The sequence below is a fragment of the Mizuhopecten yessoensis genome, unplaced genomic scaffold (genome assembly GCF_002113885.1).
Source record: "Mizuhopecten yessoensis strain PY_sf001 unplaced genomic scaffold, ASM211388v2 scaffold3621, whole genome shotgun sequence".
Lineage (NCBI taxonomy): Eukaryota > Metazoa > Mollusca > Bivalvia > Pectinida > Pectinidae > Mizuhopecten > Mizuhopecten yessoensis.
Window position 1 is genome coordinate 849,511 of NW_018405136.1, and position 19,023 is coordinate 868,533.

General features: G+C 34.9%; 1 protein-coding gene across 1 annotated transcript in view; it reads right to left on the reverse strand.

The window, feature by feature from the left end:
* Positions 1-3,883: 3,883 nt before the first annotated feature.
* Positions 3,884-19,023, reverse strand: part of LOC110447779 (uroplakin-1b-like) — a 17,393-nt gene continuing 2,253 nt past the window's right edge. Inside the window, exons 2-9 of the mRNA XM_021493685.1 lie at positions 13,224-13,303; positions 12,048-12,278; positions 11,055-11,129; positions 10,518-10,631; positions 9,309-9,500; positions 8,452-8,563; positions 7,416-7,459; positions 3,884-4,568 (exon numbers count right to left, since the gene is read on the reverse strand). Of these exons, the coding sequence (XP_021349360.1) occupies positions 4,494-4,568; positions 7,416-7,459; positions 8,452-8,563; positions 9,309-9,500; positions 10,518-10,631; positions 11,055-11,129; positions 12,048-12,278; positions 13,224-13,286 (906 nt within the window). The 5' untranslated portion in view covers positions 13,287-13,303 and the 3' untranslated portion in view covers positions 3,884-4,493. The remainder of the gene's footprint in view (positions 4,569-7,415; positions 7,460-8,451; positions 8,564-9,308; positions 9,501-10,517; positions 10,632-11,054; positions 11,130-12,047; positions 12,279-13,223; positions 13,304-19,023) is intronic.

Here is a 19,023-nt window from a genome sequence, read left to right on the forward strand (position 1 = left end):
AATCACAATTTCACAGTACCTTGTGAATGTCAATCTTGTAGTCTGTGTGTTAAATAATCGTCACGAAAAATAATAAATCTGTGCCACCAAGCTGACAGTGCTTGCTCTATCCAGGCCAATAGATACCGAGATAGTAGAGCATTGTCTGTCAGCCCTCCGCACAGACACATTATATCAAGTAAGATTAAAGTTTTGTCAGCTTCATTTCAACATGATGTTTGTTGATACAAGTTATATTTACGACAAGACAACAGCATCTTAATATAAACATTGATCTTTATTGAGAACATAATTGATAGTTTTGAAAATGTCGTTGTTTATAATGTCATGCTCTATATATTATCCTTTTAAATGATACTTGGTTTGATTTGTCAATAACTATTCTATATAACTATTCTATATAACTATTCTGTGTTTTTCATTTGCTTCTAATGTTTATTACATGTCAGAATCGTGTATTTGTCGACACAAATAAAGCATTTTATATACCAATCATTAGTGATCTTTTTTGCTTCTTACAATAGCACGTCACTACTGCCTAACAGGACATATGTTCATGATTACATGATATAAGCATATCTCTTTTTGCAACATTCCACTTCCGGTTCAATAAATGATCTTTTTTGAAATTCGAAGTGAAGTTGAGCAATGAAATATTCAAACAAAACGCATCTTTTAAAATAATAATATATATATAATCGACTTATTTGTGATATCTGGAAAGTTATTTACGAAAGAGCGATTTTCGTTAATGATAGTAATAACTTGAAAAATATCGAATATGTTATGAAATGTTTATGATTACTTCTTGCAGTAAAGGACGGTAAAGAAAGTTATTATATATTAATATAAACGATTAAATGTCGTTTATATGTAGTCATATGCAGAATTGGCATTCAGTAGTTTATTGTTTGATTTAAACTGAAGGGCGTAAAGGAACCATATTGATTTTTAAGGGATGAGTGATAAACTGTTGATTTTTAATTAATTAATTTGAAATTTTTCCTTATATATACAGCTCTACTAAAACCTCCTGCATCTTTCCTTGGTCAAAATGTATTAACACTGTCAGTGTTTCTGACAAATTTGCTCTGTTTATCAATCTTTAGATCTGATGAGTATTAACAGTTGTTGTCGGGATACTAAGAAAATTTGCCCACCAGCTATATGTAGGTGGCCATTGACCACTTGTAGTGTAGTGTCTTAGTGCTGTGCTTGACGATTTTGTATCACTATTATTAAATAAATGTTGTCTATATTGATATTTTAAAAAAGGCTGCCAAAAACCTTAGACATTTTGTCGAATTGCACTCTAATACGGCAGGCAGTCAGGGGGGCGGGTAACATGTTTACCTGCAGTATTAGAGAGCAATTGGGCAAAATGCCTCTATGATTTCTGACAGCTGACTTTACCGATTCTGTGGCCTAGTGAGTTGTCTTAAAGGGTTAAGATTCGCGACACCGGTCATTTACACTCTTCACGTCACAAAAGAAAGCTCACAAAATATGTTATCAATTCATGGATACACAATGTTTGTGTTGATATAAATATAACGCTATAATTCTACTAATCAACGGTATTCGTGTTTCTTCTTAAAGTTACAACACTTGACTACCAAGAAAAATGTTCGTAATTAAACAGAACAAACGTATCTCTGTTTACGTCATTCCGTTTTCGGTTCAATCAACAATTATTCCCAAAGTTCGAAGTGCTGTTCGTGAATGAAATGCTCAAACCGGAGTGTGATTTTCATATAAACATTTTATAGAAAATATACTCATTATGCTATTGTGGTTTTTATGAAAGTGAATTTCGAAAAAGTAACTTTCTTGGGTAATTGGCAAAATTTCAAATATATTAAATACAGTTATAAATAGTTACTTGTTTCGGGAGAAGGCTTTTCGTAAGAGTACATTTCTTAAGTAATCGCCATCATTTCAACGATTTGAAATACAGTTATAATTTGTTTAAATAATATGAGTGTATTTCGGAAGAGTTACCTCCTTAAATTAATGACAGGATTGGAAAGATATGAAATATATTAAAAGTGAATGACCTTTGAACGTGGAAAAATAAAAGGCAAATAATGAACAAAATGTCAACGTTAATTTCTATCAAACGATGATATTGGTTCTGCAATGTAAGTTATATGCAGTCTTTGTAAGTAGTATTTCTTCGTTTAGCAAAGCAAAAATCATTTGACATAATTATATGACTTGCGGTTTGCTTTTTTATTATGACCATTGTTAAATGTGCTTTTCTTTGTAGCAACCTATCAGCCTTATTTGCTGCCGGTCTTTTATGGCTCGTTTTACTGTACTGTTTAGCATTTTCTGCACAAAATGTAAATAGGAAGAATGGTATCACGTATCTAATAATCTTCCTTGTATATGCAGAAAGCATGACGAAATAACATTTTTCTACATAAACCCGCTTCGTGCATTTGAGGCTAGTTAAATATGATAATAAAGGTCAAATTAATGAATAAATCCAGGCCTTACGTGTTTCTTCCTGTATGCAAATTACGGCGAATAGAAGAAAGTGCAAATGGAACTCTATAAAAGGTTTGAAATTTTAAATTTTGGCTTTCAATCATAATTATAATATACAACATTTGATATAGCGCCCTATCTAGCTAACATAAGGAACTCTAAAGCGCTTTACAGTATATATATATATACAATTAATACAATTAGCATATACATTAATCAATTCAACCTTGAGGAATTCGCAGGAGCTGCCTTATCAGGCGCTAACTACTAGCCCTATGCCACCTTGCTTATATCTCCATATGTGTGTATGCCTGCGTCTGTGCTGGAGATGTAATGTGTGATATTTGTATTGGGACCGTGCTTCCGACGGCATCATTTATAGTGCCACATCACTAGAACTCTACAACACAAATACCGCAACATCAACCCCAGTCCGAATTATTTAATATCGGTCTGGCTTCGATTAACGTCACAACTCCAGCCCTCTATAACATGCGGGAAATAGGCGACCCGCGCCAGGGTCGCTCTTCAAACTGTTATTTTAGAAACAAATCGTCACTTTCACACACATGTCGTACATGGATCGAAAACTCAAGGTTAAATGACGATTATGTTAATCGACGCCAGACCGATATAAAAAAAAAAACGTCAGAATAATTCGGACTACATCCACCCCAGACCAATTTATACCCCTACCGAGTTGTTGGAGCTGTGTGGGCAGGAGAAAAACAATTTCTCTGAATATCCATGCGTACGACGACTGCGTGGATTGAACCCCGGCCGCCTGCGCGTAAGGCCGGGGTGTTAACCACTCGACCAATCCGCCCTTTTATATGATTAATACTTTAACTACCATACCTGTAAACGGTACCATAACACAGCTTCAAGTCTATATTCAACCTTGGAGACTGATACACCAATTGATGTTCTGTTGGGTTATTTTTTCTTGTAATTGTTGACTTTTTTTTTTTACAGAAAATGACAAATCATCTCAAAAATCAACACATTTCGCTTTCGATATAATGGTCAATTTCTATGTCGTCCTGGAATTTGTCACGAACTAGTCACGGTTAGGTATTTGGTTAGATCAACATATCAAAAACCGACTAATCGCACGGCGTAAATAAAGGACCTGAGATTCGACCGTAAGAGAGCGGACGCTTCGATTTCATAGACAAGGAAAGGTAAAACCAATCCCTTGACTTCATCTTTTATGATATAGTCAATGAGTGGAAGCCGCAGTGGGCATCCGTGCACGTTGTCCCGCCTGGGGCTATGTTTGTCAGAAATAGGAATAGTATGACATTTACAGGTGCCGCTTGCCAAATTTTAAGTACAGTTTAGGCTAAAAGTAATGACACAACACGACAAACAATGTCAACCAGTGACAACAATTTTATTAAACATAGCAATAATATATCTGAAATCAAAAGTTCCTTAGGTTTCGACAACATCACATTGGAATACGTGCAAAACCTTTTTCACTTTTTGTTGGTTTATTTTCATCATTATTTTTTTAATTGCACTGTATTTCTCCCCAAAATATTATCAATGTAAGATTTTGTTAATTTTATAAATGTTGAGTAGGATTTAGCTTGGCAATTGCCACTGATCGTGCTGTTCAGTCGCTTTGTGCGATTGTATTGTGATTGGATGTCCATATTTCGAATCCAGGTTGCGTGTAAAGAGCCTTTGATTTTGTCAAGACATACAATGTATTTCGATGGCATAGAAAAGAAATGTGTATTGAGTAGAATCTTGAAGACAAATAAGCCGTTTGCAAAACAAGGTCAAATAGATAAATTGTGTCCACACACAATAAACACCGCGTCCATGCGTAGGCGTTTGGAACATCTGCTACAACTACCAAGTAAAAGTTTTTCTTCAATCGAAAAGTGCGAGTTACATCTAAGTAACTCGATAATTCGTTTGAAATTACGACACGTGCGCCAGCTTACTACTTCCGTTAAGTCATGTGATATCGGTTGTCCATCAAGGGGTCACACTCTCACTCCGAATGTCCCACTATTCATATAGGTGCAGCAAAGACAGAAAGCGAATATTACCATCAAAATCTGTTAACAAAAAAGACAGGTAAGCCTTTAATGATGATTTAAGTGATACGCAATCCTTCTCTCTATCAGAGAACATTCTTTTTATGGCATTTGAAAGATATTTAATTACATTACACATGAACTTGTGTGTGTAACGAATCAGGCCTTACACGTTAAATTAACCAAAAAAGAAATATACATCACAAAGATTAATATCAAAATAATCTATGGAATTTGAACATTAGACCATTAAAGTTTCACTGATTTTGAAAGGCCAAGCGGTTAAGGATCCTTGTATTAGGCTAGATAAAGCATGGAGGAAATACTATCATGTTTGTTAAAATCGATAACGTATGCCCTCTTTCAAATTAAAATGAATATATTATGTTAAAATATGCAAACAATACCACGATTATTATTTGTAGAGTAGTGTTATTTAGCCTTTAACCTTAAGTTCTAAAATTGAAAGGGATAACACACACTTTCTTGTCCTGCACCCCAGGAATGTGTCATTGCAAAATCGAAGGCAAGATATTAGAAATTGATTGATTTCAGGTAAAACAAATTCACCAAAAGAAAGGCTGATATCTGACATTGGAGGATTACAGACGAAACCCATCCGATTTCAAAGCTGGTCAATTTTACCGCTATGCTTTTGCGTGATTCTTTTGATTTACATCGAACGATCAAATTAATCTACTTGTGTCATCCACATTGTGGCGAACACAGAGCTTTTGAGGGGTGAAGAGAACGTAAGTAAGCATTAACCCTGTACATTGGAGGATCGCCTTTGAAAATGTAGTTAAACCAGTTTGAAAGTCAGGGATATAAGATAAATAACCAATTAATAGTACAGGACCGTTAGGCACCTTGCTGTGTTTTGACCTATTTTGACGCCATTACCAAATTCTCGTGGGGGATTGTTGTATATCAAAGTCACTAGTTGTCCATGTGTCAATACCCCGGTTCTCGCTTTACATTCCGGTTATGTTTGTGTTGTTTGTGCTGTTAGAATATTTTTTAACAGGTGTCTGACACATTATTTATTGTACAACCAAACTGCAGCAAAAATGCACCGACGCAGATGGTTGCTTTCCACGTGCTTTATATATCATCGCTATACTTGACCTTATTTATGAAAACTAGCTTACTCAACCCACTCATACTTATATGGCTGTTGGAGCCGTGGTTCGGAGGTCCTATCTTTTCCTTTTTTATCTTTGAATATCGATGCGTAGAGGAACAGACTATAATGATGACAATAATGATGGGTGGATCCTTTGATGTTACCAACTAATATTTATAGTTAGAGGCGAGCAATTTGTTTTATTAGTCAACCCGACTTGTCCGATTAAATGTAGGCGAACCTATCTCTTATTAAGCACAGAGACTCGGATATTTAATACATGTATTGACTTTTACCATGCCAATATTTCTCTCCTATCCCCCTTCAAAAAGTCGCACAGTTACCCATTAAGGATTAACTTTGTAGCCGAATGACTGACCGATCCGTTCCTGTCAATACTTTCCACATCGGCAATGGTTAATTTGGAATTCTTATCTTTGAAAAGCTTGGTCTCCGGCTATATTTATTATATTCAATCAAACCTTATCTCGATATCTATCATGGCTATCGTCATATTTATTTGTATTACTTTATTACGGTTTCTCTATTCGATAAATTATCTTTTATTCTGATATCGCATCTTATAATTATGATACGGTGTTGTGACATAGAAATAAATCCTGGTCCACTACAAAGCATAACTCTAGTTCATTTAAATGTGAGGTCTCTTAGAAACAAAATACCCCTTATTGAAGCAGAGATAGAAAATTCTGATAGTGTTTGTATAACAGAATCCCATCTAAATCCTTTAATATCTAACACTGACATTCACATGCACTCTTTTACTTCCTCTACTCAGAGAAAAGATAGAACTACAGGTCCAGGAGGTGGGATTATTGTTTATTATAAAAATAATATCATGATTAATATACGAATTGAATTGGAAAGGGATGTTATTGAATTGATCTGGTTAGAAGTAAAAATTGATAATCACAAACTTTTACTAGGATGGATATACAGACCTGATAGTAATGTTGATTACTGGAACAAACTGGATGAGACTTTGACCAGAGCTACTGATACTTCAATAGATGTGGTACTCACCGGTGACATTAATATTGATATGTTAACCCTTCTACCTAATCATCACCTTTCAAGACTCTTTACTTAGCATAATTTATCTAGCCTTATTAATGAACCTACTCAGGAGAGTGCCACTTCCATCGATGTTATCTTTACAAACAATCGATTCATAATTAGAAATACTTATACATCACCATCCTTCTGTAGTGATCAATCCTGTGTGTATGCATCAATTGTATATAGTGTATTCAAACAAGCAAATTTTACGAAAAATATTTGTTTACAGTACAATTACTGATTTAATCATGGATCAGGTAAATGACTTCATTTCTGTCAAAGTTATAACATTACGTCCTTATGATAAACCATGGATGAACAACAACATAAGATTAAAGATGAGACAAGGCAATAGAATTCACAGAAAGGCCAAATTAACAAATAGTCATCACTTTTGGAACATATGTCGGATTCTCAGGAATGAAGCCATTGACCTGATCCGTGAAGTAAGTCAACATTTATCAAAACCCTAGAAAATTATTTTAATGATAATAAGATTCCCCCAGATAAATGGTGGAAAATTGCTAAATCTATCTCTAACTTCACCAATAAATCTTCTCCGATTAAAAATCCTATTGTAATTAATAACCAAGCTGTTCACCATCCTGGTGATACAGCTGAGGTCCTCAATAATCACTTCATTAATATCTCCACATCCTCACCTGACACAATGGATACTGATATGTTGAACTATCCATATCTTGCTCTGTTTAAAAATTTACAAAAAAGACAAGGTTAATGACAAAGAAGTAGTTACAATTTTTAAAAACGACGGTGAAAGAAGGGTAAATATTATTATTTGCCAATTAAGAAATGCCTGTTTTATTGTAAATTCTTATTTATATCATGACCATTTAAAAGATAGTCCAACTTGTGCTTGTTCTTTTGAATACGAACCAGCCTCTTATTATTTCTTCAATTGTCCACTGTATATCGAACAACGAAATACTTTGTTTACTTCTTTGAATAATACTAGTAATCATAACCATATGGATTTAAATATATTTTTTCAATGTTTTCCTGCATGTGATCTGAATATAAACAGACAGATGCAAAGTCACATTAAGATTTTTATTGGAAATACTAGGCGTTTTAATTTGTATATGACGTAGAAAGTCATGAGGCATTATATTGAGATATAGTATATCAAATATATATGTCTTATTTTAATCTGAATTGTTAATCGAATAACAAAGTATAAACTGTTTTGATGCATAATGATAAATGAGATTACAGTTGAGTATGTTTGTTATATCTTGTTTATTTTCTGTTCAATATAGTAAACATAATGACAAATTGCCTTTCTGTCACATTATTTAAATGTGTACTTATTTACTCATAAACAGTATAAGTAGCAATGACCTGTGCACATAAATGCACATGGACTTTAGGTCAAAGTCTACTCTTACTGTACATCTATACTGACTGTGACTATGCATTATTTAGTAAGAAAATAGTGTATGTGTGTTGGATGTATGATTGTGAGTTGTTTGTGTATTGTTATTGTGAGTTAATCCCCTTTGTGTTTATCATGTCTGAGTTATCTCCCCTGATCCATTAACTAGTATTACTCTTTATACATTTATCTATATATATATAATTTTTCATTTTAAAGTATCATTAAATTAATTAATCATCATTGTATATATATTCGATCAAATTTTGAGCCACTCATGGAAAGGATTTTGAAAGGCTTACCTTTTTTATTCCATATCATACTCGATAACACTTGTGAACATAAAGAAAAGAAAGTGAGGCAGATGTATCCAGCAATTTCTCCAAACTTTGACAAGATCGTGTCGTAACAGCCCTAGAATGAAAACAAAAGTCCCAGTAAGTTACACACCATATTTGACATGATTTATCACTTATTTCACCTTTATTGGGTTAAACTCATCTTAGATTTTGCTATTGTGTGTAGTAACTACAGTGTATTTTCACTTAGTTACGATTTTAAAATCTTCCTCCTCTCTCTCTCTCTCTCTCTCTCTCTCTCTCTCTCTCTCTCTCTCAAATTGGACATGTAGAACAAACTCGAACAAACTCGAACCTAACTCGAACCTAATACTTAATTCAATAACTTCAATTTTCCACTTAAGAATGAAATATTCAAAGCAAAACCGTTTGTATAGCGATAATAAATATTGACTTTATATTTTTCATTTGTATTTTATCAACCTGAGTTTACTAGCAACGAATAACTGTACTTGATATTTTTTTCGTTTAAACATAGTATGCTCGCAAAAGATTGTAATTCGCCGTTCCTAATTTTCGCTGATATTCCAATTGGTTAACTTCTCGAGATCAAATTTGGGCGGATGACGTGAAGTAGCCAGAAAAACAGTAAGATAGGATGCATTTATTTCGTATGAGATGTTGTCTTACTATGTTTTTAATTTTGTTTTGTCTTCTTCTTCTTCTTCTTTCGTCTTTTAAGTACAGCTTGACTTACATATAGTGAAACTGCGACTTGACATTCATATTTATTTATAAAAAAGTTATCAAATGTTCAAAACAAAAGGCTATACAACTCAACAAACAGCAATTACACTTACATCAGAGTGATAGGTGCCGCTAGTTGCAGTGTCGGTACACGATGTATTTGCGAAGGCGGAGTATGTGTCCTCAGTAACACCGATACAGCATCCTTTTGGTATCTTTAAGGAGACTCCATCTTCAATCCGCCAAGGGGTGAGGTCGAAGTCGTTTGTTGTCGCGGTTACCGGATTCACACCACAGCACTCCATCTATCGAAAGAAGTAATTAAGTATAGAGTACTTGCTTCTCCTTGCAACCTCATTTAAAATATTCTATATTGACGCGTCTTTTCGGCAGCGGTCAACTTTTTCTACACTGACTATTCACTACATCTCGGTCGTTTCTATGTTTGAATGATATTTTATCATATATATCTATATATTTTAATACTTTTTTTTCTCTTACTTTATCCCCTTCAGATTCGGAGGTTAAAAGCCTGCTGTATCACAAAGCATGTCGAAGAGGTGACATATATGGAATCTCTTGCACATTCGGGGATTCTCGTCTATGTCAACTGCTTAGTGGAAAGCTAAAAATTTGGTCTGCTGACCACATTGAAAAATTTATTTTCTCTCTCATTATTTCACTCTTACTTTTCGGCGAATATCTCGCTGGACACCCGTCGTCATACATGTAAGACCTTAACTGTTCCGAGGATATCAAACCCCATACAAGCAAACGTAATTAATAATAACACCAGCACACAAGGTTCAGTAGTTGAAAAATTAATCCATATGGGTAAAACAAACCAGGGAATACCGAAATGTCAACAAACTCCTTATTTTGAAACCTTCATCTGTAAAACTAGTGCAAAACTTTAACCCTTTCACCAATGTAGACCATAATGGACCCCTCCTTATCAATGCATGGTAGAGTCTACTAAAGTTACATAGGGGTGAACGGGTTAACAAAAGAAAGATTGACGCGGAGATCTTTCAACAAGATCAAGGAGAATAAGACCAAGTGTTCCGGAAGGGTGAATGTCTTTTGCTGTATTGATGACAACCCTCATTCAAAGGTCAAATCCATATAATGCCTCGACCTCAAAGCGGGAACTAGGATTGTCACAAACAAACAACAAGGCATAATATGAATAATCGATCTCCATATTGCACAAAGAAATTGCATATTTCCCTTTAAGATCATGTCGATTTCCCATTGTCTTCAAAACCGTGCATCGTTATAAAGCTCTACTTGACGGATTGTATAACATAACGTGACTTTACCTGCATAAACATATAATTGAACGCTGAAGACACTTCGTCACTCTTGTTCAGGTCATCTTTTGTGTAGCTTGACTGTAGTTGGCTCAGGAACTCATTCTTTATAGTATAATGCAACTAGAACAAGAAATAAAATGTATTACTCTTATGTTAGCACTTTTGCAGTTTATATTTTTTTCTGTTAGATATTGAAAAATGCTATAAGTTATAATTCCTGAAAACTAATATAGGCGTTCATTCTAAGAATATCGAATTGAATGTAAGAACTATTAATATAGTTGTGTCGTTACAATTGAAGTAACTTGATAGGAACATATTGACGTGCTGTATTTTAAAAATTGTAAAAAGATCAAGTCAAAATCTAAAATCACGTATTTTCATGTTTACAATGATCTAATCAATGATACAATAATGTTGAAATAACGTCACCTTGTGTGGATATTTTGGAACAGCTTGCTAATATAAATTGACATAGTAGTGTATTTTTTAAAAGATACTATAGGAGTTCTTATTTATAATTACTGAACTGATTGCACATACCTTGGCCCTCAGAACGATGAAGAACACCCATATGATGTATTGAACCACGATCAGTACTAAAGCAATGCGGTCGTACTGAAACATAAAAATAGAACGCAAATATAGTTGCATGACATATGGGTAACAATACCTGAACCTTTTTGTTAAATTGGGCTGACTAATTAATGGACATTGCTTAGTGTCACAAATGCAATAAACGGATACTCCACAAAGCCAATATAGTATATCGTGTTTGCAAAATTGCCGAGATCAAGAGTGGATCAGGAATTGCTGAATAATTCGGCAGTCCCTATATCAAAAGTAATATCTCTCGATTATAAACTGACGTGACAATCGCAGTAAAAAAATCCTAGTTGATGGCCAACCTTCATATCGAGAAATTATAATCATTTTGTTATCACTCCCAACCTGCATTATAACTTTTAAAATTATTTCTATCTTTTTATTATCACTTCCAAATCAGTTTATGCCCTGCATTATAGCTTTTAAAAGCGATATTGTAAACTGATGAAGATTTCCACGCAGTATAACTTTCGCCTGTTTTGACAAGTGAAGGCGAATTTATCATGACAGCGAATATTAGTCAAAAGTATACACTACATATTAATTGCATGTTAACGGCGAAATTTACACTGGGTGAACAAGAATTTTGTCGGCAAGGGGCGACTATTTGACTGGTCGAAAGTTTCTTGGTATACAGTAAATTGTGTGAAATGTATTGAAATATGATACAGCAGATGTTAATCAATCACAAACACATGTTAACGAAAAGTGGATAGTATCTATATATGAATTTTTGTCGGAAATGATAGTATGGTATACACAACATTAACATTTATCTAAAAATAAAGCAGATGTTTATCAAACAACAAACACATGTTGGTGAAAAATGGATAGTATCTATATATGAATTTTGTTTGGAATTGATAGTATGGTATACAGAACATTGATATTTATCTTATAAAGTGTTTTGAATACTGTGGCGTTACCTATCAGAACAACCAAGGTTTTTATTTTACAGCAGACTCCAACCAGTCCGAGTGCAGCTATGAAGAGTATCGACGCGCCGACGATGATAAAGATGATTGGGAGGTTGTTAGCAATGCTTGACGGATTGATGTCATTGAAGAATATCTTGTCCAGTAAGGGTTCAATGTTGCCGCTCAGGAAGTAAATATTTGTCAGCATAGCTAATCCTGGGAACATGACGGCTAGACCAAGTACCTAAAGCCAGGTATGAAACAGTTGAAAAAAAAATATGACGCACCATATAGTTACGCTAACATTTCTCACATGACCAAGCTAGATGAAACATAAATGTTAGAAATTTTGTTACGTCAGATAATATTCAATTTGATAATGATACTCATAACGAATTACTGATAAAAGAAAATGAATTATGTTTCCTGATTGGACTCGAAAGATCAATACATGTAAGTATATTTATCTTGATAAATTGACTTGAAATATTAGGACAGGTAACTTGATTTAGTTAATTGAGTGTACCCGAATTATTAATACAACTGAGTGGATTGAGTTTCTTAACAGTACTTGAAACATTAATACAAAAATGGAGATTGGGTTTTCCTATTGCACTCAGTTATTAATACCTGTAAGTGGGTTGAGTTTATTATGTGTAAACCAGTCATTATGACCATTAACTAGAATCAGCTTCATAAATTTACTCGAATCAGTGAGACCACTAACTAAATTGAGTTTCTTGACCATACTTAAAACATTAATACAAGTATGTAGATTGGGTTTTACAAGTGCACTCGGTCATTAATACAGATAAATGGGCTAACTTTCGTAAGTGTATCATTATAACGATTAACTAGATAAGGCTTTGTAAGTGTACTCGAATCTTTAAGACCGGTTATTTGATTGAGCTTTGTACATGTAAGGGTTCTATAATCATTAATACATGCAAGTAGCTATGAAATTAGAGTGAGCTTCATACGTTTACTTGAATTATGAATACGGGTAAATTGACAGAGTTCCTTAAGTGCACACGAATCATTAATACCGGGGAATGGGTTGAGTGTATGTGCAATCCTGTCCATATCACATGCCAAGTGCACTTTAAAAGAACACGTATCGTGACATTCACATTTGCCATCAAGTTCCATTCACTTTCACTTCTGAATTCAGCTCTTAACTACAACTTACCATGAATATTATGTTCAATCCTATAATTATGTACATCGATTTTCCCTCTTTGCAGCAAACCATGGTGGAGCTCCAGTTGGCTATAAAACAGATGTAAATATTAAGCTCAATTAAATAAAAGACTTTATAATGAGATATCTTCAGCTCCGTATTATCATTTAAAAGTTTCGGCCTCCTGGCTATCTTCAGGAGCTATACTGGTTCTGTTAGTATGTTATGTTATCTTAAATGGGCAACCTTCAACATTAATGCCAAAACTGAAGGTTTGCCAAGGAAAGCGGTTGGAAAATAAATGTCGTTAGAAGTCAAAAAGAAAGGCGAAGATATTTGCAAATATTGCAATGGGTGCATTAGATTTATTTTAGTCATTTTTATGTCCCCAAGTAGATGGTACAAAAGCAAATCCCCCACTCAGCATTGGAAATATAGGAAAGCTGCAACGTATGTGTTCTGACCACGTTCGGGTAGCTCCGTTTACGAACGAGTCTGCCACCCCACAGCAATCTTATGTCTAGCCGCTCATATATATGTATACAGGAGTACCTACAAATGAATATATATATATGTACCACCGTGGGGCGATGTACAAAAAAATTAATCTGAAGCGGTACGCCGTTTTTAGAATGTTCAAAGCTTAAACAATGGATATAAAATAGGATAGAACTGTATAACCACTATAAACTGTATAATACGACCCTTAAAATAGGTCCTCTCGCTCATTCGGCGTCAAACCCCACAAGGTTAGCGCGGGTAAAGGAGGGAGGCCAATGGTGTTATATGGACCTATTAGTTAGGTAGGAATGACGGGATTAGCAAATAATGAACTGATAATCAATATCTGTTTATCTAACACAGCGAATAGTGTAATCATGACAATATCCAATCACTCATAATAATAAACAAAGTAAATTAATCTTACAAAACTAATAAACATTTATTAAATTCTAAAACATTTCACCTACGGTTGATATAAGAATGCTGCAACGAATGTGTTCTGACCACGTGCGGGTAGTTCCGTTTACGAACGAGTCTGCCACCCCACAGCAATCTTATATCTAACCGCTCATATATATGTATACATGAGTTCCTACAAATGGATACATATATATGTACCACCGTGGGGCGATGTACAATCTGAAGCGGTACGCTGTGTTAGAATGTTCAAAGCTTAAACGGTGGATATAAAATAGGATAGAACTGTATTACCACTATAAACTGTATAATACGACCCGTAAAATAGGTCCTCTCGCTCATTCGGCGTCAAACCCCACAAGGTTAGCGCGGGTAAAGGAGGGAGGCCAATGGTGCTATATGGACCTATTAGTTAGGTAGGAATATCGGGATAAACAAATAATGAACTAATAATCAATATCTGTTTATCTAACACAGCGAATAGTGTAATAATGACAATATCCAATCACTCATAATAATAAACAAAGTAAAATTATCTTACAAAAACTAATAAACATTTATTAAATTCTAAAACATTTCACCTACGGTTGGTATAAGAATGCTGCAACGTATGTGTTCTGACCACGTGCGGGTAGTTTCGTTTACGAACGAGTCTGCCACTCCACAGCAGTCTTATGTCTAACCGCCCAAATATATATGTATACATAAGAACCCACAAATGGATCCCTTTTTTTTTTGTTCTTTTTTTTTGTTCTTGATTGATTAGATTATTCATTTTTTATTCAGTTTATTTGCACAACCACACAAACATTCACATAAACACATACGTATCCCTTACCCATTCCTAACCAGTCCCTACTTTTAACACATAACCAATTAAAACCGTGCTTACAAAAGCGAACAGGTCCTCTATCACGGCCTAGTCAAACATATATAGCGAAAATTTGTTTTTTACTCCTTTGAACTGAATCTAACCCATGTAGGATCGAAATATTTACAACAACCACTCGAACCCGATAGCTCCCAGAAAACACCCCCGACTTTCTCAATAACATAAATTTCAATCCAATACCCATTAGAACCCGAAAAATTTCCAAACAACCCCTATTCGATCATTGAACCACACAAAACATCTTATTATAACAACATAACCCCTCCCCCCATCAACTCCCGATCTAATAACTATATAAGCACTAATATAACTCTAAAGAAAAACCCAATGCGCAAACCCGACAACCCCCCGCCCCCTACACCCCATATCTGCACCACCTCAACTCTCCTCTACCTACTGATACTCTCACCAATGCACAATTCGTCGCACCTACCTATTCCGTCCTATCACCAACAACTATATTATACTAATACTCACAAAATAATTATAAAAGTCAGAAAAGTGAACAGTTACAGAAGAAAGCTAAAGGAAAGTTTTATAGGAAAGAGAACATTGATACTGAAGAAAAGTTTTTCATCAAATGCAAGAATGGATACGGTTACAAAAATGGACGCCAAAAACAAGATTAACTACCACCTGCATGATACTAACCACTCACCACCACCATACAGTCCGGCGGAGGGGACTATAAACGGTGTCCCGTGTAGGAGGGTCCAACCTGCGCGTAAAAAATCCCTCTGTGTATTGTCGAAAGAGTAGGCGCGTTAACGCCGACACAAAGGATAGGGATAGATTATATTACATTTATTATCGATGATTCGACGGACTTCAAAATATAGGAACAAAATAAAAAACAAAATAGAGTAGGATATAAAAAAAAAAAAAAAGCCTGGATACGATACACCCTCCTCCTAGACCAACGCCATGATATGATACGACCGATGATCTCCCCATCCCTTTTTTATATAAGAAAAATTCCAATAAAACACATATAGAATAAGCCCAACAACTTAAAGACCCCCATAAGACCAAATACTAACAACCATTTTTTTTTTAATTTTTTTTTTTTTTTTTTTTTTTAATTAGACATACACCAAAGAATTAAGGGTAAAATCTGCATTCACCATAGGGACCCCTCGGATAATCTCAAACTCCGGCCAAGTCTGACAAGGAAACAAAGTACTGTACCTAACGGAAGCAGAGACGTTTCCCTACTGTTGGGCTCAATCGGCAGTAAGAGACCCCGAGGTACATAACAAATATAATATATATACCTCCCTATAAGAACAGGAATATATGCAATAAATACACTTTAAAAATAGACAAATACTTTTTTTATTTTTAAGTACATATACATGCCTACATTAATATAAGCCACATTGGCCAATTTCGAGTCCCCTCAACGACACAAATACATTAGTAAGGATCAACAATCACAGATACATCATCCGGCAAGACACCATTTCGGACCAAGGAGTCGTCTCCAAATTACAACACAAGATAAGGATAGGATAGAATAGACGACTCCAAACCACCCCCCGAGGGAAGGCAACTTCCCTCACGCCGACTGAACACTGACTTCTGTCAGTGAGATGAAACCCGTAAGGGCGGGTTCATGTAGGCGCGAAACCCGTCATCCATCCATCCACCAGCATTGGTTCCCACGTTAATCACCTGCTACGACTATGAAGTGAGTAACAGCTGAGGTATTCCTTTTTCTTTACCCGACATGCGGAGATATGATAGTCATGGATTACACACATCAAGTGATAGTCATAAAAAGTATTTAGAAGATCGATGTACCGTAGCTTTCCTAAGACAATCACCACATATCCATTTGAGCTTCGTAGAATTTTTTGTTATTAAAATAATTATTGTCCAATCAAATCAGTTATATTATTCCATTACATAACTACTGTGTAAGTATAATTTTCCTTTGTTTTGTACCGATTACATCAAAGCGGATCAATATTACAACTCCATTACGCGACTAAAGCATTGTGCCTTCCAATGTTCCGTTGAATGCTTTGAGTCGGCGATCTTGTATTATTAAGATTTTGTTCAAATGAACCAACAGACAAATAGTACCACCATGTTGTTATTCTACCAAATATTCACATTTATCGATTCCTTTATAAAACATATGGCGAGAAACAGTCGCCTAGACCAACGTTTGTAGTTCGCCTTTAAAGCCCACATTTGCACATCTTTAACTTCGTCTTTCACATTTGCTTCCTTTGTATATGATGTTGATAATTAAAATTAGCTGTAATGGTAAATTCACCCTCATTCGATTGGCAAAAAAGGCGAAAGTTACCCTGTATCAAAAATATTCCCGGGAAAAGGTGTTTACAAGAGAAATACCCTAATCTCTGATGAATCAGGACTTAAAATAAGAACAGTATGATACATTTGTAAACCCGCCCTCATTACGAAATACGATAAAAGGCGGAAGTTAAACTGCTTCAAATATTTCAAAGTATACAATAATCAAAATAGCCTTTTTTTATAATGAGTCAAGACTTAACGACGGGACATTATTGATAGAAAGTTTGGTGCTGTTTGTTTGTGTTTCACGTCCTATTGACAGCTATGATCATTTAAGGACGTACTAGGTTTTTGGTGGTGGAGGAAAGCGGGAGTACCCGGAGAAATCCTACCGACCTGCGGTGAGTACCTGGCGACTGCCTACGTAAGCCTTGAACCCGCGACCCAGTGGGGGCTAGTGGTAGCAGAATGTCAGACGCCTTTACCACTTGGCCACCGCGGCCCCTTACTTATCGAAAGCAGCCGCACATATATCACATAAGATTAATTATATATTGAGATAATTATTAATATAATGATTACTTATTATGCTAGAGGATTATGCTTATCACCTTTTGATACAAAAGTTCCACGGAACCACAACACAGTTCCCACAACAGTCACTGAATCGTGACCCAGCTCAATCCAGAGCCAATACCGTCATAGTCTAACCATTCTACCATCATACCTCAAACAAATTGCAAAAGAACCAAACACAGTTGTAATAAGTAGATCGTGTAGGTATATATCACATGTTAAAATTCGAAAGAAATCGAAAAAGGGGGAAATGACTAATTTTCGTGTTTTTTGTGTGAAATATTGCCTACTATTGATATGGCCTGTATGGGCCGCCGTATATATGTAAAGTGCTGTAAAGGGAGGTAATTTTGCAGACGACGCATGTTTCCTTCGCTGTCATCGTTGATAAATACACGTACATCTAGTATACATCTAGTTATCAGTTTAAAAGTTCTTGTATTCGATGAACTGTTCGAGAGTACAATCCATAAGTGATTATGTCATAAATAGATGTTTTTATGATTTTAATATTTTTTGTCTGTTGACATGACATCACGCTATCTATTTCTTTATTTGTCACCGACAATATCCTCAAAATTTGGATAAAAAACAATAGGGATGAATAGATATGGTTACTAGTGCAAATTAATTAACTATACTTTTAAAAACCGTCAACGGGAAAAATATTAATGCATCTAATGCATCAGATTGTTTGGAGCATAAAACGTATGGAAGCCCGTACGTGTCAAAATAGAACATATTTTGTAATTTGCGAACACAACTTGCATTTTTTTCGGTTTTCGATAATTACATATTTTCAGGCAATTTCATCGTTGATAACTTGTCTCTTATTGATATTTCATTTACATCTTGTAATTTCTTAATTTATTTCTATGTTTTGGTCATTTTAATTCTTATAACTTTCTCCCTGAACAAAACCACTATTGTTGCGTTTTCAACAAATACTCAAGTAAACGAATCCATATCTTATTTGGTTTAAACATATTTTATTGTAATTTATATACAATGGGAGTTGGGCACAAGTTTTACAACTTATATTAAGCCCTTTCCCTACAATATATTACTACAAATTATCAAGATGGCATATAACATATATATTCACATTTGCTTTAATTGAGAGAGAGAGAGAGAGAGAGAGAGAGAGAGAGA